The sequence below is a fragment of the Eucyclogobius newberryi genome, unplaced genomic scaffold (assembly GCF_026437365.1).
Source record: "Eucyclogobius newberryi isolate DKJ021-1_F unplaced genomic scaffold, fEucNew1.0.hap1 SCAF_19, whole genome shotgun sequence".
Taxonomy (NCBI): domain Eukaryota; kingdom Metazoa; phylum Chordata; class Actinopteri; order Gobiiformes; family Gobiidae; genus Eucyclogobius; species Eucyclogobius newberryi.
The window spans coordinates 298719-322343 of NW_027315823.1; the positions used below are offsets into that span (position 1 = coordinate 298719).

At 54.3% G+C, this 23625-nt stretch overlaps 1 protein-coding gene across 1 annotated transcript; it reads right to left on the reverse strand.

The window, feature by feature from the left end:
• Window positions 1-1837: 1837 nt before the first annotated feature.
• LOC140366096 (lumican) lies at window positions 1838-22013 on the reverse strand. Its single transcript, XM_072452768.1, has 4 exons — window positions 21701-22013; window positions 21173-21494; window positions 20499-20816; window positions 1838-2049 (listed from the first exon to the last, which is right to left on the reverse strand). The coding sequence occupies exons 1-4, from the start codon at window positions 22007-22009 to the stop codon at window positions 1898-1900; spliced, it is 1101 nt and encodes a 366-aa protein (XP_072308869.1). The 5' UTR covers window positions 22010-22013; the 3' UTR covers window positions 1838-1897.
• Window positions 22014-23625: the final 1612 nt, after the last annotated feature.

A 23625-nucleotide genomic window follows, 5' to 3' on the forward strand; every position in this document is an offset into this window, starting at 1 on the left:
TTCTCTGAGTTTCTGTCTGTGTTTGTGTTGGAAACAGACGACCATAAAGACCTGTTCATCAATGGATCCTCTGTGAAGAAAAGCTCCAGAGACATAGAGTCACCGTGAAAATATGGCTCTAAACTTAGAGAAACATTGTGTAAATGACTGAGACGAATAAAAGAGTCTGTGTCAGTGATGAAGGGAGGGTTTATATATTTATCTTATTTATTTATTCATTTGTTTATGCATTTATTTTCATTGGCATTCATTTTATTTTATTTATTTTATTTATTTTATTTATTTTATTTATTTTATTTATTTTATTTATTTTATTTATTTTATTTATTTTATTTATTTTATTTATTTTATCTATCTTATTTATTTTATTTACTTTATTTGTATTTTATTTATTTTATTTATTTTATTTATTTTATTTATTTTATTTATTTTATTTATATTATTTATTTTATTTTATTTTATTTATTTTATTTTATTTTATTTTATTTATTTTATTTATTTTATTTATTTTATTTATTTTATTTATTTTATTTATTTTATTTATTTTATTTATCTTATCTATCTTATTTATTTATTTGTTTATTGATCTATTTTCATTGGCATTTATTTTATATGATTTTTTTATGCCGTTTTTTCACCATTTTGACCGTATCGTTACAGGGATGTGGTATGTGGTGTGAAATGGAGGTGAGCGCAGGGAGGACATGCAGCATATTGCCACGGCGCCTGGCACACGTGCTGCTGCTTGGACCACTCTGCGTTTTTAAACTGTCGCAGAGGAAGTACTGGACAGCACAACGTTTCTGTCTTTCTCAGTGTTTCTCACGTCTTTTATCGACGGCGTTCACAGAGATGTCACATGATCACAGCGGTCAAAGAAACTGACCAAACCAAGCTCTTATAATCGTGAAATGCTGAATATGGAATGGACTTTGTCAGGATTTGGAAGAATGAGGAAGTCCTTTTTTGTTCCTGGCGACCGCACGAAACACACGTCGCTTTTGTAGAGTTTCATCTGCAGAACGAACCAGATCGAGTTCTTTTTCTCTCTTTCCTTAAATGTCAATATATGTTGTGGCAAATTCAGCTTTGACGGAAGATGAGTCACTCCTGCTCGTGCTTCCTCCGGAAACGTTAATGTAAATGACATTTCCGGCAAAATTGTCAAAGCAAAAGAACATCACGTTTTATTCCAAATGAGGAAACGAGATTGTTGTGTTTCTGAGCGTTGAATCATCACCAGAATCACGAGCATATGAAAAGTATTCTGTTCTTCTATTGAACATATTACAGCTGGTTCTGATTGAGGTTTTGCCACTTCATTTGTCTCGGTTCATCTCAGACACTGGTTCCATGAATAATTTACAGATGTTCAAATGTGGAAGAACTGGAGGGAATTTATGACGGGATTGAACATTTTGGCAGAAGCTCTAGGGCCTTGACTTATGACTTATTTGTAATATATTTATGAATGCACATACACTCTTTAGTTACTCAGAGTAGAGAAGAAAGAACATTTGTATCTCTGGTTTAGTCCTGGTTTGACACTGTATTTGACTTGGTTTAATCCTGGTTTAGTCCTGGTTTGACACTGTATTTGACTTGGTTTAATCCTGGTTTAGTCCTGGTTTGACACTGTATTTGACTTGGTTTAATCCTGGTTTAGTCCTGGTTTGACACTGTATTTGACTTGGTTTAATCCTGGTTTAGTCCACACAAATAAATACACACTTAAAGGTGATAAAATGATGAAAAGGAGGCCACATTATTAGGTACAAACTGAACTTTGTGCAGATTATTGATAACGACACAACCATCTATTTTCCCACCACATTTATTGATTCATTTTGTTTTCACTTTGTATTCTTAACACAAATATCATGTGTCACGGTGGTGTTCATATGTAGAGGTGCTGCAGCACCCGGAGGCAGTGCACCCAGTCGGGGGGCAGCTCATGTGGGCGGATCCTGTTTCCCTCCAGCCTCAGGATCCGGAGGCGTGAGTAGGACCCGGGGCCCTCGTCACGGCAGAAACTGCTCACGTTGAACTCTGCAGAAGGAGAAGAGCGGAAATGATGTATATAAATGTAGATAATGTATAGGGTCATGTGTTGTTTTAGAGTTCTCATTTTCATACAAAAGCAGGTGTTTCTGTTACACGCCCAAAGGTCACACGTTCTTCACTCTCACTTCCTTTTGGCTCAAAACTTACACAAACTGGTACTTTCTAATCTTCCTATTTTTATGCAAATTGATGTAAAATATTAACCATTTATTTTACGTTTTATTTTAATGTATTTATATTTTATTTTATTTATAAAATGTATACAATGTACTTATTTTACTTATTGTATTTATTGTATTTATTTTATGGTTTACTCAGGACCTGGGACTTAAATCCTGTAAATTTAATGTTTCCTCACGACTTCTCTGTTTGTGACGGGAATATGATTCAATAAATGTCACAATATCGTCACAAGAACTAAAACATTTTGATTGTGAGAATCGTACAAAGCAACAATGAGTCATTCTGTTTAATCTATTCTATCATTTTATTCTTCAGGTTTGATTGGATCAAACTTCCAAAGATGATGACGAATAATGATTCAATCCTGATGTTTCTTTTCACAATAATCGCTCAAATGTAATCGCGTCTTTATTTGTGACAATTCACCAAATATGTTTTCTGTCCCAGGAGCCACATGGAGCCACATGGAGCCACATGTCGTCCAGGAGCCACATGGAGCCACATGGAGCCACATGTCGTCCAGGAGCCACATGGAGCCACATGGAGCCACATGTCGTCCAGGAGCCACATGGAGCCACATGTCGTCCAGGAGCCACATGGAGCCACATGGAGCCACATGTCGTCCAGGAGCCACATGGAGCCACATGGAGCCACATGTCGTCCAGGAGCCACATGGAGCCACATGGAGCCACATGTCGTCCAGGAGCCACATGGAGCCACATGTCGTCCAGGAGCCACATGGAGCCACATGGAGCCACATGGAGCCACATGGAGCCACATGTCGTCCAGGAGCCACATGGAGCCACATGGAGCCACATGTCGTCCAGGAGCCACATGGAGCCACATGTCGTCCAGGGGCCACATGGAGCCACATGTCGTCCAGGAGCCACATGGAGCCACATGGAGCCACATGTCGTCCAGGAGCCACATGGAGCCACATGTCGTCCAGGAGCCACATGGAGCCACATGGAGCCACATGTCGTCCAGGAGCCACATGGAGCCACATGTCGTCCAGGAGCCACATGGAGCCACATGGAGCCACATGTCGTCCAGGAGCCACATGGAGCCACATGTCGTCCAGGAGCCACATGGAGCCACATGGAGCCACATGTCGTCCAGGAGCCACATGGAGCCACATGGAGCCACATGTCGTCCAGGAGCCACATGGAGCCACATGTCGTCCAGGAGCCACATGGAGCCACATGGAGCCACATGTCGTCCAGGAGCCACATGGAGCCACATGGAGCCACATGTCGTCCAGGAGCCACATGGAGCCACATGGAGCCACATGTCGTCCAGGAGCCACATGGAGCCACATGGAGCCACATGTCGTCCAGGAGCCACATGGAGCCACATGTCGTCCAGGAGCCACATGGAGCCACATGGAGCCACATGTCGTCCAGGAGCCACATGGAGCCACATGGAGCCACATGTCGTCCAGGAGCCACATGGAGCCACATGGAGCCACATGTCGTCCAGGAGCCACATGGAGCCACATGTCGTCCAGGAGCCACATGGAGCCACATGTCGTCCAGGAGCCACATGGAGCCACATGGAGCCACATGTCGTCCAGGAGCCACATGGAGCCACATGTCGTCCAGGAGCCACATGGAGCCACATGGAGCCACATGTCGTCCAGGAGCCACATGGAGGCTCCTGAGGCTCATGAGGCTCCTGAGGCTCCTGAGGCTCCTGAGGCTCCTGAGGCTCATGAGGCTCATGAGGCTCCTGAGGCTCCTGAGGCTCCTGAGGCTCATGAGGCTCCTGAGGCTCCTGAGGCTCATGAGCCTCATGAGGCTCATGAGGCTCCTGAGGCTCCTGAGGCTCCTGAGGCTCCTGAGGCTCATGAGGCTCATGAGGCTCCTGAGGCTCCTGAGGCTCCTGAGGCTCCTGAGGCTCATGAGGCTCATGAGGCTCCTGAGGCTCCTGAGGCTCATGAGGCTCATGAGGCTCATGAGGCTCATGAGGCTCCTGAGCTGTGTCCAGTGGAATGTGCTGGTCAGCCTCACTGCTCAGAGATAAACACTCTGTTCCATAATGTGAGCTCCTTTCCTCACTTTAGATCGTTTGACTTCTGGATGCCGTTTTTAATTACACAAGCCTAAATTGCACTTAAGAAATAGAAACAATCTTCTACAATAGAAGATCATTTTCACACTGGGAAATTTCCCAGTAAATACTGGGAAAAAACTCATTTAATGTCACAATTTATTTTATTTGACAAAGAAAAATTACAAGCGCAACTTTATTTTGTTGAATTAATTATTTTGTGTAAATTATGCATAAACTTTGACTGGAATGAGTGTCCCAAGTGTGAGACCTGCAGCCTGAGACCTGCAGCCTGAGACCTGCAGCCTGAGACCTGCAGCCTGTGAGACCTGCAGCGTGTGAGACCTGCAGCCTGTGAGACCTGCAGCCTGTGAGACCTGCAGCCTGTGAGACCTGCAGCCTGAGACCTGCAGCGTGTGAGACCTGCAGCCTGAGACCTGCAGCGTGTGAGACCTGCAGCCTGTGAGACCTGCAGCCTGAGACCTGCAGCGTGTGAGACCTGCAGCCTGTGAGACCTGCAGCCTGTGAGACCTGCAGCCTGAGACCTGCTGCCTGTGAGACCTGCAGCCTGAGACCTGCAGCGTGTGAGACCTGCAGCCTGTGAGACCTGCAGCCTGAGACCTGCAGCGTGTGAGACCTGCAGCCTGTGAGACCTGCAGCCTGAGACCTGCAGCCTGTGAGACCTGCAGCCTGTGAGACCTGCAGCCTGTGAGACCTGCAGCCTAAGACCTGCAGCCTGAGACCTGCAGCCTGTGAGACCTGCAGCCTGAGACCTGCAGCGTGTGAGACCTGCAGCCTGTGAGACCTGCAGCCTGAGACCTGCAGCGTGTGAGACCTGCAGCCTGTGAGACCTGCAGCCTGTGAGACCTGCAGCCTGAGACCTGCAGCCTGTGAGACCTGCAGCCTGAGACCTGCAGCGTGTGAGACCTGCAGCCTGTGAGACCTGCAGCCTGAGACCTGCAGCGTGTGAGACCTGCAGCCTGTGAGACCTGCAGCCTGAGACCTGCAGCGTGTGAGACCTGCAGCCTGTGAGACCTGCAGCCTGAGACCTGCAGCCTGTGAGACCTGCAGCCTGTGAGACCTGCAGCCTGTGAGACCTGCAGCCTAAGACCTGCAGCCTGAGACCTGCAGCCTGTGAGATCTGCAGCCTGTGAGACCTGCAGCCTGAGACCTGCAGCCTGTGAGACCTGCAGCCTGTGAGACCTGCAGCCTGTGAGACCTGCAGCCTGAGACCTGCAGCCTGTGAGACCTGCAGCCTGTGAGACCTGCAGCCTGAGACCTGCAGCCTGAGACCTGCAGCCTGAGACCTGCAGCCTGTGAGACCTGCAGCCTGTGAGACCTGCAGCCTGAGACCTGCAGCCTGAGACCTGCAGCGTGTGAGACCTGCAGCCTGTGAGACCTGCAGCCTGAGACCTGCAGCCTGTGAGACCTGCAGCCTGTGAGACCTGCAGCCTGTGAGACCTGCAGCCTAAGACCTGCAGCCTGAGACCTGCAGCCTGTGAGATCTGCAGCCTGTGAGACCTGCAGCCTGAGACCTGCAGCCTGTGAGACCTGCAGCCTGTGAGACCTGCAGCCTGAGACCTGCAGCCTGTGAGACCTGCAGCCTGTGAGACCTGCAGCCTGAGACCTGCAGCCTGAGACCTGCAGCCTGAGACCTGCAGCCTGTGAGACCTGCAGCCTGTGAGACCTGCAGCCTGAGACCTGCAGCCTGAGACCTGCAGCCTGTGAGACCTGCAGCCTGTGAGACCTGCAGCCTAAGACCTGCAGCCTGAGACCTGCAGCCTGTGAGATCTGCAGCCTGTGAGACCTGCAGCCTGAGACCTGCAGCCTGTGAGACCTGCAGCCTGTGAGACCTGCAGCCTGTGAGACCTGCAGCCTGAGACCTGCAGCCTGAGACCTGCAGCCTGAGACCTGCAGCCTGTGAGACCTGCAGCGTGTGAGACCTGCAGCCTGTGAGACCTGCAGCCTGTGAGACCTGCAGCCTGAGACCTGCAGCCTGAGACCTGCAGCCTGAGACCTGCAGCCTGTGAGACCTGCAGCGTGTGAGACCTGCAGCCTGTGAGACCTGCAGCCTGTGAGACCTGCAGCCTGAGACCTGCAGCGTGTGAGACCTGCAGCCTGAGACCTGCAGCGTGTGAGACCTGCAGCCTGTGAGACCTGCAGCCTGAGACCTGCAGCGTGTGAGACCTGCAGCCTGTGAGACCTGCAGCCTGTGAGACCTGCAGCCTGAGACCTGCTGCCTGTGAGACCTGCAGCCTGAGACCTGCAGCGTGTGAGACCTGCAGCCTGTGAGACCTGCAGCCTGAGACCTGCAGCGTGTGAGACCTGCAGCCTGTGAGACCTGCAGCCTGAGACCTGCAGCCTGTGAGACCTGCAGCCTGTGAGACCTGCAGCCTGTGAGACCTGCAGCCTAAGACCTGCAGCCTGAGACCTGCAGCCTGTGAGACCTGCAGCCTGAGACCTGCAGCGTGTGAGACCTGCAGCCTGTGAGACCTGCAGCCTGAGACCTGCAGCGTGTGAGACCTGCAGCCTGTGAGACCTGCAGCCTGTGAGACCTGCAGCCTGAGACCTGCAGCCTGTGAGACCTGCAGCCTGAGACCTGCAGCGTGTGAGACCTGCAGCCTGTGAGACCTGCAGCCTGAGACCTGCAGCGTGTGAGACCTGCAGCCTGTGAGACCTGCAGCCTGAGACCTGCAGCGTGTGAGACCTGCAGCCTGTGAGACCTGCAGCCTGAGACCTGCAGCCTGTGAGACCTGCAGCCTGTGAGACCTGCAGCCTGTGAGACCTGCAGCCTAAGACCTGCAGCCTGAGACCTGCAGCCTGTGAGATCTGCAGCCTGTGAGACCTGCAGCCTGAGACCTGCAGCCTGTGAGACCTGCAGCCTGTGAGACCTGCAGCCTGTGAGACCTGCAGCCTGAGACCTGCAGCCTGTGAGACCTGCAGCCTGTGAGACCTGCAGCCTGAGACCTGCAGCCTGAGACCTGCAGCCTGAGACCTGCAGCCTGTGAGACCTGCAGCCTGTGAGACCTGCAGCCTGAGACCTGCAGCCTGAGACCTGCAGCGTGTGAGACCTGCAGCCTGTGAGACCTGCAGCCTGAGACCTGCAGCCTGTGAGACCTGCAGCCTGTGAGACCTGCAGCCTGTGAGACCTGCAGCCTAAGACCTGCAGCCTGAGACCTGCAGCCTGTGAGATCTGCAGCCTGTGAGACCTGCAGCCTGAGACCTGCAGCCTGTGAGACCTGCAGCCTGTGAGACCTGCAGCCTGAGACCTGCAGCCTGTGAGACCTGCAGCCTGTGAGACCTGCAGCCTGAGACCTGCAGCCTGAGACCTGCAGCCTGAGACCTGCAGCCTGTGAGACCTGCAGCCTGTGAGACCTGCAGCCTGAGACCTGCAGCCTGAGACCTGCAGCCTGTGAGACCTGCAGCCTGTGAGACCTGCAGCCTAAGACCTGCAGCCTGAGACCTGCAGCCTGTGAGATCTGCAGCCTGTGAGACCTGCAGCCTGAGACCTGCAGCCTGTGAGACCTGCAGCCTGTGAGACCTGCAGCCTGTGAGACCTGCAGCCTGAGACCTGCAGCCTGTGAGACCTGCAGCCTGTGAGACCTGCAGCCTGAGACCTGCAGCCTGAGACCTGCAGCCTGAGACCTGCAGCCTGTGAGACCTGCAGCCTGTGAGACCTGCAGCCTGAGACCTGCAGCCTGAGACCTGCAGCCTGTGAGACCTGCAGCCTGTGAGACCTGCAGCCTGAGACCTGCTGCGTGTGAGACCTGCAGCCTGAGATCTGCAGCCTGTGAGACCTGCAGCCTGAGACCTGCAGCCTGTGAGACCTGCAGCCTGTGAGACCTGCAGCCTGAGACCTGCAGCCTGAGACCTGCAGCCTGTGAGACCTGCAGCCTGTGAGACCTGCAGCCTGTGAGACCTGCAGCCTGAGACCTGCAGCCTGTGAGACCTGCAGCCTGTGAGACCTGCAGCCTGTGAGACCTGCAGCCTGTGAGACCTGCAGCCTGAGACCTGCAGCCTGAGACCTGCAGCCTGTGAGACCTGCAGCCTGTGAGACCTGCAGCCTGTGAGACCTGCAGCCTGAGACCTGCAGCGTGTGAGACCTGCAGCCTGAGACCTGCAGCTTGTGAGACCTGCAGCGTGTGAGACCTGCAGCCTGAGACCTGCAGCGTGTGAGACCTGCAGCCTGTGAGACCTGCAGCCTGAGACCTGCAGCCTGTGAGACCTGCAGCCTGTGAGACCTGCAGCCTGTGAGACCTGCAGCCTGAGACCTGCAGCCTGTGAGACCTGCAGCCTGTGAGACCTGCAGCCTGTGAGACCTGCAGCCTGAGACCTGCAGCCTGTGAGACCTGCAGCCTGTGAGACCTGCAGCCTGTGAGACCTGCAGCCTGAGACCTGCAGCGTGTGAGACCTGCAGCCTGAGACCTGCAGCGTGTGAGACCTGCAGCGTGTGAGACCTGCAGCCTGAGACCTGCAGCGTGTGAGACCTGCAGCGTGTGAGACCTGCAGCCTGAGACCTGCAGCCTGTGAGACCTGCAGCCTGTGAGACCTGCAGCCTGTGAGACCTGCAGCCTGAGACCTGCAGCCTGTGAGACCTGCAGCCTGTGAGACCTGCAGCCTGTGAGACCTGCAGCCTGAGACCTGCCACGTGTGAGACCTGCAGCCTGAGACCTGCAGCGTGTGAGACCTGCAGCGTGTGAGACCTGCAGCCTGAGACCTGCAGCGTGTGAGACCTGCAGCCTATGAGACCTGCAGCCTGTGAGACCTTCAGCCTGAGACCTGCAGCCTGAGACCTGCAGCCTGTGAGACCTGCAGCCTGTGAGACCTGCAGCCTGAGACCTGCAGCGTGTGAGACCTGCAGCGTGTGAGACCTGCAGCCTGTGAGACCTGCAGCCTGAGACCTGCAGCCTTTGAGACCTGCAGCCTGAGACCTGCAGCCTGTGAGACCTGCAGCCTGAGACCTGCAGCCTGTGAGACCTGCAGCCTGAGACCTGCAGCCTGTGAGACCTGCAGCCTGTGAGATCTGCAGCCTGTGAGACCTGCAGCCTGTGAGACCTGCAGCCTGAGACCTGCTGCGTGTGAGACCTGCAGCCTGAGATCTGCAGCCTGTGAGACCTGCAGCCTGAGACCTGCAGCCTGTGAGACCTGCAGTCTGTGAGACCTGCAGCCTGAGACCTGCAGCCTGAGACCTGCAGCCTGTGAGACCTGCAGCCTGTGAGACCTGCAGCCTGAGACCTGCAGCCTGAGACCTGCAGCCTGTGAGACCTGCAGCCTGTGAGACCTGCAGCCTGAGACCTGCTGCGTGTGAGACCTGCAGCCTGAGATCTGCAGCCTGTGAGACCTGCAGCCTGAGACCTGCAGCCTGAGACCTGCAGCCTGTGAGACCTGCAGCCTGTGAGACCTGCAGCCTGTGAGACCTGCAGCCTGTGAGACCTGCAGCCTGAGACCTGCAGCCTGAGACCTGCAGCCTGTGAGACCTGCAGCCTGTGAGACCTGCAGCCTGTGAGACCTGCAGCCTGAGACCTGCAGCGTGTGAGACCTGCAGCCTGAGACCTGCAGCGTGTGAGACCTGCAGCGTGTGAGACCTGCAGCCTGAGACCTGCAGCGTGTGAGACCTGCAGCCTGTGAGACCTGCAGCCTGAGACCTGCAGCCTGTGAGACCTGCAGCCTGTGAGACCTGCAGCCTGTGAGACCTGCAGCCTGAGACCTGCAGCCTGTGAGACCTGCAGCCTGTGAGACCTGCAGCCTGTGAGACCTGCAGCCTGAGACCTGCAGCCTGTGAGACCTGCAGCCTGTGAGACCTGCAGCCTGTGAGACCTGCAGCCTGTGAGACCTGCAGCCTGTGAGACCTGCAGCCTGAGACCTGCAGCGTGTGAGACCTGCAGCCTGAGACCTGCAGCTTGTGAGACCTGCAGCGTGTGAGACCTGCAGCCTGAGACCTGCAGCGTGTGAGACCTGCAGCCTGTGAGACCTGCAGCCTGAGACCTGCAGCCTGTGAGACCTGCAGCCTGTGAGACCTGCAGCCTGTGAGACCTGCAGCCTGAGACCTGCAGCCTGAGACCTGCAGCCTGTGAGACCTGCAGCCTGTGAGACCTGCAGCCTGTGAGACCTGCAGCCTGAGACCTGCAGCCTGTGAGATCTGCAGCCTGTGAGACCTGCAGCCTGTGAGACCTGCAGCCTGTGAGACCTGCAGCCTGAGACCTGCAGCCTGAGACCTGCAGCCTGTGAGACCTGCAGCCTGTGAGACCTGCAGCCTGTGAGACCTGCAGCCTGAGACCTGCAGCGTGTGAGACCTGCAGCCTGAGACCTGCAGCTTGTGAGACCTGCAGCGTGTGAGACCTGCAGCCTGAGACCTGCAGCGTGTGAGACCTGCAGCCTGTGAGACCTGCAGCCTGAGACCTGCAGCCTGTGAGACCTGCAGCCTGTGAGACCTGCAGCCTGTGAGACCTGCAGCCTGAGACCTGCAGCCTGTGAGACCTGCAGCCTGTGAGACCTGCAGCCTGTGAGACCTGCAGCCTGAGACCTGCAGCCTGTGAGACCTGCAGCCTGTGAGACCTGCAGCCTGTGAGACCTGCAGCCTGAGACCTGCAGCGTGTGAGACCTGCAGCCTGAGACCTGCAGCGTGTGAGACCTGCAGCGTGTGAGACCTGCAGCCTGAGACCTGCAGCGTGTGAGACCTGCAGCGTGTGAGACCTGCAGCCTGAGACCTGCAGCCTGTGAGACCTGCAGCCTGTGAGACCTGCAGCCTGTGAGACCTGCAGCCTGAGACCTGCAGCCTGTGAGACCTGCAGCCTGTGAGACCTGCAGCCTGTGAGACCTGCAGCCTGAGACCTGCCACGTGTGAGACCTGCAGCCTGAGACCTGCAGCGTGTGAGACCTGCAGCGTGTGAGACCTGCAGCCTGAGACCTGCAGCGTGTGAGACCTGCAGCCTGTGAGACCTGCAGCCTGTGAGACCTTCAGCCTGAGACCTGCAGCCTGAGACCTGCAGCCTGTGAGACCTGCAGCCTGTGAGACCTGCAGCCTGAGACCTGCAGCGTGTGAGACCTGCAGCGTGTGAGACCTGCAGCCTGTGAGACCTGCAGCCTGAGACCTGCAGCCTTTGAGACCTGCAGCCTGAGACCTGCAGCCTGTGAGACCTGCAGCCTGAGACCTGCAGCCTGTGAGACCTGCAGCCTGAGACCTGCAGCCTGTGAGACCTGCAGCCTGTGAGATCTGCAGCCTGTGAGACCTGCAGCCTGTGAGACCTGCAGCCTGAGACCTGCTGCGTGTGAGACCTGCAGCCTGAGATCTGCAGCCTGTGAGACCTGCAGCCTGAGACCTGCAGCCTGTGAGACCTGCAGTCTGTGAGACCTGCAGCCTGAGACCTGCAGCCTGAGACCTGCAGCCTGTGAGACCTGCAGCCTGTGAGACCTGCAGCCTGAGACCTGCAGCCTGAGACCTGCAGCCTGTGAGACCTGCAGCCTGTGAGACCTGCAGCCTGAGACCTGCTGCGTGTGAGACCTGCAGCCTGAGATCTGCAGCCTGTGAGACCTGCAGCCTGAGACCTGCAGCCTGAGACCTGCAGCCTGTGAGACCTGCAGCCTGTGAGACCTGCAGCCTGTGAGACCTGCAGCCTGTGAGACCTGCAGCCTGTGAGACCTGCAGCCTGAGACCTGCAGCCTGAGACCTGCAGCCTGTGAGACCTGCAGCCTGTGAGACCTGCAGCCTGTGAGACCTGCAGCCTGAGACCTGCAGCGTGTGAGACCTGCAGCCTGAGACCTGCAGCGTGTGAGACCTGCAGCGTGTGAGACCTGCAGCCTGAGACCTGCAGCGTGTGAGACCTGCAGCCTGTGAGACCTGCAGCCTGAGACCTGCAGCCTGTGAGACCTGCAGCCTGTGAGACCTGCAGCCTGTGAGACCTGCAGCCTGAGACCTGCAGCCTGTGAGACCTGCAGCCTGTGAGACCTGCAGCCTGTGAGACCTGCAGCCTGAGACCTGCAGCCTGTGAGACCTGCAGCCTGTGAGACCTGCAGCCTGTGAGACCTGCAGCCTGAGACCTGCAGCGTGTGAGACCTGCAGCCTGAGACCTGCAGCGTGTGAGACCTGCAGCGTGTGAGACCTGCAGCCTGAGACCTGCAGCGTGTGAGACCTGCAGCGTGTGAGACCTGCAGCCTGAGACCTGCAGCCTGTGAGACCTGCAGCCTGTGAGACCTGCAGCCTGAGACCTGCAGCCTGTGAGACCTGCAGCCTGTGAGACCTGCAGCCTGTGAGACCTGCAGCCTGAGACCTGCAACGTGTGAGACCTGCAGCCTGAGACCTGCAGCGTGTGAGACCTGCAGCGTGTGAGACCTGCAGCCTGAGACCTGCAGCGTGTGAGACCTACAGCCTGTGAGACCTGCAGCCTGTGAGACCTTCAGCCTGAGACCTGCAGCCTGAGACCTGCAGCCTGTGAGACCTGCAGCCTGTGAGACCTGCAGCCTGAGACCTGCAGCGTGTGAGACCTGCAGCGTGTGAGACCTGCAGCCTGTGAGACCTGCAGCCTGAGACCTGCAGCCTTTGAGACCTGCAGCCTGAGACCTGCAGCCTGTGAGACCTGCAGCCTGAGACCTGCAGCCTGTGAGACCTGCAGCCTGAGACCTGCAGCCTGTGAGACTTGCAGCCTGTGAGACCTGCAGCCTGAGACCTGCAGCCTGTGAGACCTGCAGCCTGTGAGACCTGCAGCGTGTGAGACCTGCAGCCTGTGAGACCTGCAGCCTGTGAGACCTGCAGCCTGAGACCTGCAGCCTGTGAGACCTGCAGCCTGTGAGACCTGCAGTGAGACCTGCAGCCTGAGACCTCCAGCGTTTGAGACCTGCAGCCTGTGAGATCTGCAGCCTGTGAGACCTGCAGCCTGAGACCTGCAGCTTGAGACCTGCAGCCTGAGACTTGCAGCGTGTGAGACCTGCAGCGTGTGAGACCTGCAGCGTGTGAGACCTGCAGCGGCAGTGTGTGAGACCTGCAGCCTGTGAGACCTGCAGCCTGAGACCTGCAGCCTGAGACCTGCAGCCTGAGACCTGCAGCGTGTGAGACCTGCAGCGTGTGAGACCTGCAGCGGCAGCGTGTGAGACCTGCAGCCTGTGAGACCTGCAGCCTGAGACCTGCAGCCTGAGACCTGCAGCCTGAGACCTGCAGCGTGTGAGACCTGCAGCGTGTGAGACCTGCAGCCTGTGAGACCTGCAGCCTGAGACCTGCAGCCTGAGACCTGCAGCCTGAGACCTGCAGCGTGTGAGACCTGCAGCGTGTGAGACCTGCAGCCTGAGACCTGCAGCCTGAGACCTGCAGCCTGTGACGTAAAGGCGTCTGGCTGAGGAGAACAGCCGCCGCAGCTTCAGGATTTACTCTGAGGTGCAGCGTGACCACAAACGCTCATGTTTGACACACATTGAGTCACTAAACAAAAGAAATAGTATGTTTCACTCACTTTTGCACATCCGTCTTCACACGCTCTCATGACATGTACATGTCATGTACAGTACATGATATGTACATGATATGTGCATGATTGTATGTGAAGGCACATGTATGTATGTGGTTTGTTGTGGTGAGCCCAAATCAGAGAGAAATGCAGATATTTTCCATCGTATTTATCATTTCATCAATAAGTGTTCAGTGTTTATGGGGAGGTCAGTGTTTCTCCAGAGCCAAAGGAAACACAGCGTGTTCAGATCCGTCATATTAAAGCAGATCATCCTCTTGGTGTTAAGTTCAGATGAAGCTTCATAGTTTCCACTTTGTCGCCTTCCTGTACCCGGGGCGCAGAGCCGCCCTGTACCCGGGCCGGGGCGCGGAGCCGCCCTGTACCCGGGCCGGGGCGCGGAGTCAAGTGTTTGGACAGTTGTTTTTGGAAAGACCTCCACCCACCACTGACCTACATCTGAGACAGAAGCAGCTCCAGCTCTCTGACTCATCGAGGCAAACAGACCAGTGTGAACTGATCAGATATACATATATATATATATTATAATACTTTACGATTGGTAATCTCTTGAAATACAGGTCATAAATGATGCGTGCTCAGGGAGTGGGCTGATTTGTAGGACGGCACTTGTTCAGTAAATAACGTTTAACTCGTTTATATTTCCTTTAGCCGTTCCCTTTGGACTCTTACTGCAGTGGTTCAAACATATTTCATTCGCGAGCTCCGTAACAATCGTTGGCACTTGTGACGCCAAAACTTAAAGAAACAGACTTAAAACCAAACACGGAGCAGACGTCTTTTTCATCAATCAATCAAAATAACTTTATTTGTCTATGTGGAGCAGTTTGAGCACATTGAGTGAATACAATGTTGGAATAGCTCAATGAAGGTCTCACAGGAGGGTCAGGTGGAGAGTAACAACCCTCAAGACAAAAGTGTCCTTCCACTTCGACCCCAAAGCCAAGTAACAATGTCTCCGAAGTCGATTTGAACTTCTCTCGTTGATCCAGGCTTCTGCTTCTCCAAGAGCGAGACTGGATTTGTTTAACGAGAGCAACTGCATTAAAATGTATTTCCCAGTTAAATTTGACCAGATTCTTTTATATTTAGGGCCGTACTGTAATCCTTTAATCGTTTAGTCAATGAACTGGCCAAAGGGTCATGGTCGACCAATTTGTTTATTCGTCAAGTCATTCTTTTTTTTGGAACTCATGAGGACCAGAGCAGAAAGGAGCGAGTTCTCTGGAGTTCTGGGAGTCGCTGGAGAGTTTGTTTTGCTTTTTCACTTATGAAGATGCCGTTTAGTCCTTCTCTTCCTACATTCTTGCACAATCACCTCACTCCTCACAGTATTGCACCGCTGACACAGGAATCACAAGTCAAATCACAAATCGAATCACAAATCGAATCATGATTCCCATGCTTTCTGAAACGGTTTGTCTTTTCTGTCTGCTTATGTCACAAGGTGCTCACTTTCTCCACATGTAAGATTTATGTGATAAGAACGTCGGGCTCCACCGCTCTTTCTCATCAAAGCTGTCGGTCAGAGCTCCAGGAACGAGCCGCAGAAGCATCAAACGCGCTGACACGAGATAGTTCTAAAGAGAACAGCATGTGCTTCTCCACATCTGGCACGGGGCCCTCAGGCACGGGGCCCTCAGTCCAGATGTTTCCAGACCACATTCTTCCCTCCAAAAACCCTATTCCTCCACCGTCCCACCGTCTCACCGTCTCACCGTCTCACCGTCTCACCGTCCCACCGTCTCACCGTCCCACTTTCCCACTTTCCCACTTTCCCACTTTCCCACCGTCTCACCGTCTCACCGTCTCACCGTCTCACCGTCCCACCGTCCCACCGTCCCACCGTCCCACGTCTTTCCTACTGCGCTCGGGGCCAGCTGCGTTTGAAGGCTCCGGGGCTGTCGTTTTCCCCCCTGATGTTCCCCAAATGGTGCACCACGGTCGGGCTGAAGTGTCAGCTCTCTGCTCTGGTTCAGCCACACGCAGCAGTGAGTACAGTAAAGGTCAGAGGTCAGATGCATGTGAGGGAGAGGTTCCACAGAGCTCAAGGGCCCAGCAAGAAACCTGCAGCAGATCGTAAAGTCGTTAAGGCACTTTCAGGCACCATGTGTTTTTCTCACTGGTCGAAGCTGGGACTGAACCACCGAAGCACCAGGGTCTGAAGCTCCAGGGTCTGAAGCACCAGGGTCAGAAGCACCAGGGTCAGAATCACCAGGGTCAGAAGCACCAGGGTCTGTAAGCACCAGGGTCTGAAGCACCAGGGTCAGAATCACCAGGGTCAGAAGCACCAGGGTCTGTAAGCACCAGGGTCAGAAGCACCAGGGTCTGTAAGCACCAGGGTCAGAATCACCAGGGTCAGAAGCACCAGGGTCAGAATCACCAGGGTCAGAAGCACCAGGGTCTGTAAGCACCAGGGTCAGAATCACCAGGGTCAGAAGCACCAGGGTAAGAAGCACCAGGGTCAGGAGCACCAGGGTCTGTAAGCACCAGGGTCAGAATCACCAGGGTCAGAAGCACCAGGGTCTGTAAGCACCAGGGTAAGAAGCACCAGGGTCAGAAGTACCAGGGTCTGAAGCACCAGGGTCAGAAGCACCAGGGTCTGTAAGCACCAGGGTCAGGAGCACCAGGGTCAGGAGCACCCGGGTCAGAAGCACCAGGGTCAGAATCACCAGGGTCAGAAGCACCAGGGTCTGTAAGCACCAGGGTCTGAAGCACCAGGGTCAGAATCACCAGGGTCAGAAGCACCAGGGTCAGAAGCACCAGGGTCAGAAGCACCAGGGTCTGTAAGCACCAGGGTCAGAATCACCAGGGTCAGAAGCACCAGGGTCAGAATCACCAGGGTCAGAAGCACCAGGGTCTGTAAGCACCAGGGTCTGAAGCACCAGGGTCAGAAGCACCAGGGTCTGAAGCACCAGGGTAAGAAGCACCAGGGTCTGTAAGCACCAGGGTCAGAATCACCAGGGTCTGAAGCACCAGAGTCAGAAGCACCAGGGTCTGTAAGCACCAGGGTCAGGAGCACCAGGGTCAGGAGCACCCGGGTCAGAAGCACCAAGGTCTGTAAGCACCAGGGTCAGGAGCACCAGGGTCAGGAGCACCAGGGTCTGTAAGCACCAGGGTCAGAAGCACCAGGGTCAGAAGCACCAGGGTCAGAAGCAACAGGGTCAGAAGCACCAGGGTCAGAAGCACCAGGATCAGAAGCGCCAGTGTCTGGAAGCACCAGGGTCAGGAGCACCAGGGTCAGAAGCACCAGGGTCTGAAGCACCAAGGTCAGAAGCACCAGGGTGTGTAGGCACCAGGGTCAGAAGCACCAGGGTCAGAAGCACCAGGGTCTGTAAGCACCAGGGTCTGAAGCACCAGGGTCTGAAGCACCAGGGTCAGAATCACCAGGGTCAGAAGCACCAGGGTCTGTAAGCACCAGGATCTGAAGCACCAGGGTCAGAATCACCAGGGTCAGAAGCACCAGGGTCAGAATCACCAGGGTCAGAAGCACCAGGGTCAGAATCACCAGGGTCAGAAGCACCAGGGTCTGTAAGCACCAGGATCAGAAGCACCAGGGTCAGAAGCACCAGGGTCTGTAAGCACCAGGGTTAGAAGCACCAAGGTCTGTAAGCACCAGGGTCAGGAGCACCAGGGTCAGGAGCACCAGGGTCTGTAAGCACCAGGGTCAGAAGCACCAGGGTCAGAAGCACCAGGGTCAGAAGCAACAGGGTCTGTCAGCACCAGGGTCAGAAGCACCAGGATCAGAAGCGCCAGTGTCTGGAAGCACCAGGGTCAGGAGCACCAGGGTCAGAAGCACCAGGGTCTGAAGCACCAAGGTCAGAAGCACCAGGGTGTGTAGGCACCAGGGTCAGAAGCACCAGGGTCAGAAGCACCAGTGTCTGTAAGCACCAGGGTCTGAAGCACCAGGGTCAGAATCACCAGGGTCAGAAGCACCAGGGTCAGAAGCACCAGGGTCTGTAAGCACCAGGGTCTGAAGCACCAGGGTCTGAAGCACCAGGGTCAGAATCACCAGGGTCAGAAGCACCAGGGTCTGTAAGCACCAGGATCTGAAGCACCAGGGTCAGAATCACCAGGGTCAGAAGCACCAGGGTCAGAATCACCAGGGTCAGAAGCACCAGGGTCAGAATCACCAGGGTCAGAAGCACCAGGGTCTGTAAGCACCAGGATCAGAAGCACCAGGGTCAGAAGCACCAGGGTCTGTAAGCACCAGGGTTAGAAGCACCAGGGTCAGAAGCACCAGGGTCTGTAAGCACCAGGGTCAGAATCACCAGGGTCAGAAGCACCAGGGTCAGAATCACCAGGGTCAGAAGCACCAGGGTCTGTAAGTACCAGGGTCAGAATCACCAGGGTCAGAAGCACCAGGGTCAGAAGCACCAGGATCTGTAAGCACCAGGGTCAGAAGCACCAGGGTCTGTAAGCACCAGGGTCAGAAGCACCAGGGTAAGAAGCACCAGGGTCTGTAAGCACCAGGGTCAGGAGCACCAGGGTCAGGAGCACCCGGGTCAGAAGCACCAGGGTCAGAATCACCAGGGTCAGAAGCACCAGGGTCAGAATCACCAGGGTCAGAAGCACCAGGGTCTGTAAGCACCAGGGTCAGAATCACCAGGGTCAGAAGCACCAGGGTCAGAAGCACCAGTGTCTCTAAGCACCAGGGTCAGGAGCACCAGGGTCAGGAGCACCAGGGTCTGAAGCACCAAGGTCAGAAGCACCAGGGTCAGAATCACCAGGGTCAGAAGCACCAGGGTCAGAGGCACCAGGGTCAGAAGCACCAGGGTCTGTAAGCACCAGGATCAGAAGCACCAGGGTCAGAAGCACCAGGGTCTGTAAGCACCAGGGTCTGTAAGCACCAGGGTCTGTAAGCACCAGGATCAGAAGCACCAGGATCAGAAGCACCAGGGTCAGAAGCACCAGGGTCTGAAGTACCAGGGTCAGAAGCACCAGGGTCAGAAGCACCAGGGTCTGTAAGCACCAAGGTCTGTAAGCACCAGGGTCAGAAGCACCAGGGTCTGAAGCACCAGGGTCAAAAGCACCAGGGTCAGAAGCACCAGTGTCTGTAAGCACCAGGGTCAAAAGCACCAGGGTCAGAAGCACCAGGGTCAGAAGCACCAGGGTCTGGAGCACCAGGGTCAGAAGCACCAGGGTCTGAAGCACCAGGGTCTGTAAGCACCAGGGTCAAAAGCACCAGGGTCAGAAGCACCAGGGTCTGGAGCACCAGGGTCAGAAGCACCAGGGTCTGAAGCACCAAGGTCAGAAGCACCAGGGTCTGAAGCACCAGGGTCAGAAGCATCAGGGTCAGAAGCACCAGGGTCAGAAGCACCAGGGTCTGAAGCATCAGGGTCAGAAGCACCAGGGTCTGAAGCACCAGGGTCTGAAGCACAATGACTCTCAGCACATGCACAATGCACTTTTGGCACAATAATTCCAATAATGATGAATATCAGAGTTTTGGTTGAAGCAAAATGAGTTTCAAAGGAAAGAAATATTGTTGTGTCACAAAGTTCATTTGATTTGCCGTTTGTTTCTTTCTTTTGCAAATCAAGTCCAGCCTTGTCTAGGTTTTATTTTCTTAATATTTTATTCTCGTAAATTTAGCCATTTACTTGTCTGTTGTGATTTATTGTTGGTGCAATATTCTCTGTCCACAACTGCTGTAAATAATGTGACTTTTGTTACTATTTTCTTTCTTTTTACCTTTTATTAAGAATATAAGAGTTTTTTTTTTTTTTACCAGAGTTTTTTTTAAAGAACTTTTCTATTATTAAGAGTGTTTTTTAAAAAGTCTTCTATAAGTTATCTGTTCTCTCACTTCTGTACCTACTTTGCGTTGTAACACTGGAATTTCCCCACTGCGTTGACAAATAAAGCCTCATCTTATCTTATTTGAGCTTCTTGTGCACTTGGTGTTGGTGATTGTGTTTCTTTCCTCACCTTGTGTGTGGTTGGCCTCCAGGTACAGGTGCAGCAGGGTGGGGGGCCCCGTGGGAATGGTTCCTCACCTTGTATGTGGTTGGCCTCCAGGTACAGGTGCAGCAGGGTGGGGGGCCCCGTGGGGGAGGTTCCTCACCTTGTGTGTGGTTGGCCTCCAGGTACAGGTGCAGCAGGGTCGGGGGCCCCGTGGGAGTGGTTCCTCACCTTGTATGTGGTTGGCCTCCAGGTACAGGTGCAGCAGGGTGGGGGGCCCCGTGGGAATGGTTCCTCACCTTGTGTGTGGTTGGCCTCCAGGTACAGGTGCAGCAGGGTGGGGGGCCCCGTGGGGGTGGTTCCTCACCTTGTGTGTGGTTGGCCTCCAGGTACAGGTGCAGCAGGGTGGGGGGCCCCGTGAGAGTGGTTCCTCACCTTGTATGTGGTTGGCCTCCAGGTACAGGTGCAACAGGGTGGGGGGCCCCGTGGGAGTGGTTCCTCACCTTGTATGTGGTTGGCCTCCAGGTACAGGTGCAGCAGGGTGGGGGGCCCCGTGGGGGTGGTTCCTCACCTTGTGTGTGGTTGGCCTCCAGGTACAGGTGCAGCAGGGTGGGGGGCCCCGTGAGAGTGGTTCCTCACCTTGTATGTGGTTGGCCTCCAGGTACAGGTGCAACAGGGTGGGGGGCCCCGTGGGGGTGGTTCCTCACCTTGTATGTGGTTGGCCTCCAGGTACAGGTGCAACAGGGTGGGGGGCCCCGTGGGAGTGGTTCCTCACCTTGTATGTGGTTGGCCTCCAGGTACAGGTGCAACAGGGTGGGGGGCCCCGTGGGAGTGGTTCCTCACCTTGTATGTGGTTGGCCTCCAGGTACAGGTGCAACAGGGTGGGGGGGACAGTGGGCGTGGTCGTCAGCTTGTTGTAGGACAGGTCCAGCTCGAGGAGGCTGAACAGGTTGAAGGTGTCGTGGTGAACACTGGGGCTCTGGAGGTCACAGTGTCCCAGGCGCAGATACTTCAGGTGTGAGTAGGAGCTGAAACTGTCCTGCTCCAGGGACGAGAAGCTGTTATTGGACAAATACAGCTGCTGCACTGAAGGAGGCAAGTGCTGAGGGACAGTTTTAAACAGGTTTCCACTGAGGTCCAGAAGGGTCACGCTCAACAAACCTGAAAGAAAAACGTTGCATTATTACTCTGAATGGGCTCGGCCTCAACAGCTCTACACACATATATATATATATATATATATATATACATATATATATATATATATATATATATATATATATATATATATATATACACATATATATATATATATATATATATATATATATATATATATACATATATATATATATATATATATATATATATATATATATATACATATATATATATACATTTGATGATTTGAAACACAAAGATTACTTTTGAAACATTTTGCCCGCACATGATATCACTCTACAATTGTCCCTCTGTCCCTCCCGTACCTGAGACGTGTCCCTCTGTCCCTCCCGTACCTGAGACGTGTCCCTCTGACACGGCCTTCAGCCTGTTGCCCTGCAGCAGCAGCACCGTCAGGCTGTGCAGTCTGGAGAACACTCCGGCTCCGATGGTGCTGATGCGGTTATGGGCCAGTCTCAGCTGCCGGAGGCCCTCAGGCAGGCCCCCGGGGGCCGACTCCAGACGGTTATGATTGGCAAACAGGTACCACAGCTTGGTTTGGTTCTGGAGCAGGTCCTGGTCCAGGGTTTTGAGCAGATTGTTGTCCACAATGAGCCAGCGCAGACCAGAGACGTTAGAGAGGAGCGTGGAGGACGAGAGCGACGAGACGTTGTTTCCCTGGCATTAAGCAAAGTATATTCATTACTTCAAATGATCCAGATCAACCAGAACAAGTTTGTTTCAACTTTACACCATTTCTGTGAAGAGTTTCAGATCTTGAATGTTTCATAATGACAGACAGAGCTCAACAGAACTAAAACTACTCCAGCCACAAGGGGGCGGTAATGGGAAGAGTTTTAGCTTATTTCATTGTCAGTTCAGACCTGTAGAAACAGGTACTGCGTCCTGTCCGGCAGAGTCTCGGGTGCGTGGTCGAGGCCTCTGTGGTCGCAGTAGACCGCCGTGGGCCACTGAATGGGACACTCGCACTGGGTGGGACAGGGCGCCGGGTTCGTCGCCCTGAACCAGGACGAACCCAGGCTCCGCCCCTGAAGGCTCATGACACTGGGCTCTCCCAAAACTCGGTCAATCCACAGGGGGACGCCGCCGTAGTCCATGTCCTCGGCCGTGGTGCTCCAGGCGGGACACAGGAGGGACAGAAGGAACGGGGCGAGGCAGAACCAGAGCGCCATGGGGAGCACCTGCAAGAATGTTTACAATGAACAATGCAAATGATCTATACATCACACATTTACTTTAAAACCAAAGAAAAATGGGACAAAAATGAAGGTACGGTCAAAGATTGGGCTCAAATAACGATGGACGTTTACAGGATGGAAAGATGGGTGGGTTCAATATAGCAGCCAGGTGATGGTCTAGACTCTAGACGTTTTCTGCCAGAGGTCCTTGTTCTGTTCTCGCTCTGTGTTGTGTTTTGTTGATGTTTTATTTGTTAAAAATGTGGAAAATGTTGGACAAATAGAATCGATGCCACACGAGTGAGGATGAAGAGGAGAGAAGGCTGAAGAAACAAACAAAGGTTCTCTAATGTGGGACGAAAGATGTGAGGAAAGTTGTACCATGATCAGCTGAAAGGGTTAACGTGAGCAGCTGAAAGGGTTAGCATGAGCAGCTGAAAGGGTTAACATGACATGATCAGCTGAAAGGGTTAACATGAGCAGCTGAAAGGGTTAGCACAAGCAGCTGAAAGGGTTAACATGACCAGCTGAAAGGGTTAACACAAGCAGCTGAAAGGGTTAACATGACCAGCTGAAAGGGTTAACACAAGCAGCTGAAAGGGTTAACACGAGCAGCTGAAAGGGTTAACATGATCAGCTGAAAGGGTTAGCATGAGCAGCTGAAAGGGTTAACACGAGCAGCTGAAAGGGTTAACTTGAGCAGCTGAAAGGGTTAACACGAGCAGCTGAAAGGGTTAACTTGAGCAGCTGAAAGGGTTAACATGATCAGCTGAACATCATCACCACCAACACCACCATCACCACCAACAACAACACCACCACCACCACCACCAACACCAACAACACCACCATCACCACCAACAACAACACCACCACCAACAACACCACCACCACCACCAACACCAACAACACCACCAACACCACCATCACCACCAACAACAAACACCACCACCACCACCACCAACACCAACAACACCACCACCACCACCACCACCACCATCACCACCACCACCACCACCACCACCACAAACAACACCACCAACACCACCATCACCACCAACACCACCAACACCACCAACACCACCATCACCACCAACACCAACATCACCACCAACACCACCATCACCACCAACACCACCACCACCACCACCACCAACACCACCAACAACACCACCAACACCACCATCACCACCACCACCACCAACAACAACCGCCGCCAACACCACCAACACCACTACCACAACCGCCGCCAACACCACCACCACCACCACCACAAACAACACCACCAACACCACCAACACCACCATCACCACCAACACCACCAACACCACCATCACCACCAACACCAACATCACCACCAACACCACCATCACCACCATCACCACCAACACCACCAACAACACCACCTCCATCACCACCACCAACAACACCACCACCACAACCAACACCACCAACAGCACCATCACCACCAACACCACCAACACCACCACCACCACCACCAACACCACCAACAACACCACCAACACCACCAACACCACCAACACCACCATCACCACCACCACCACCAACAACAACCGCCGCCAACACCACCAACACCACCACCACAACCG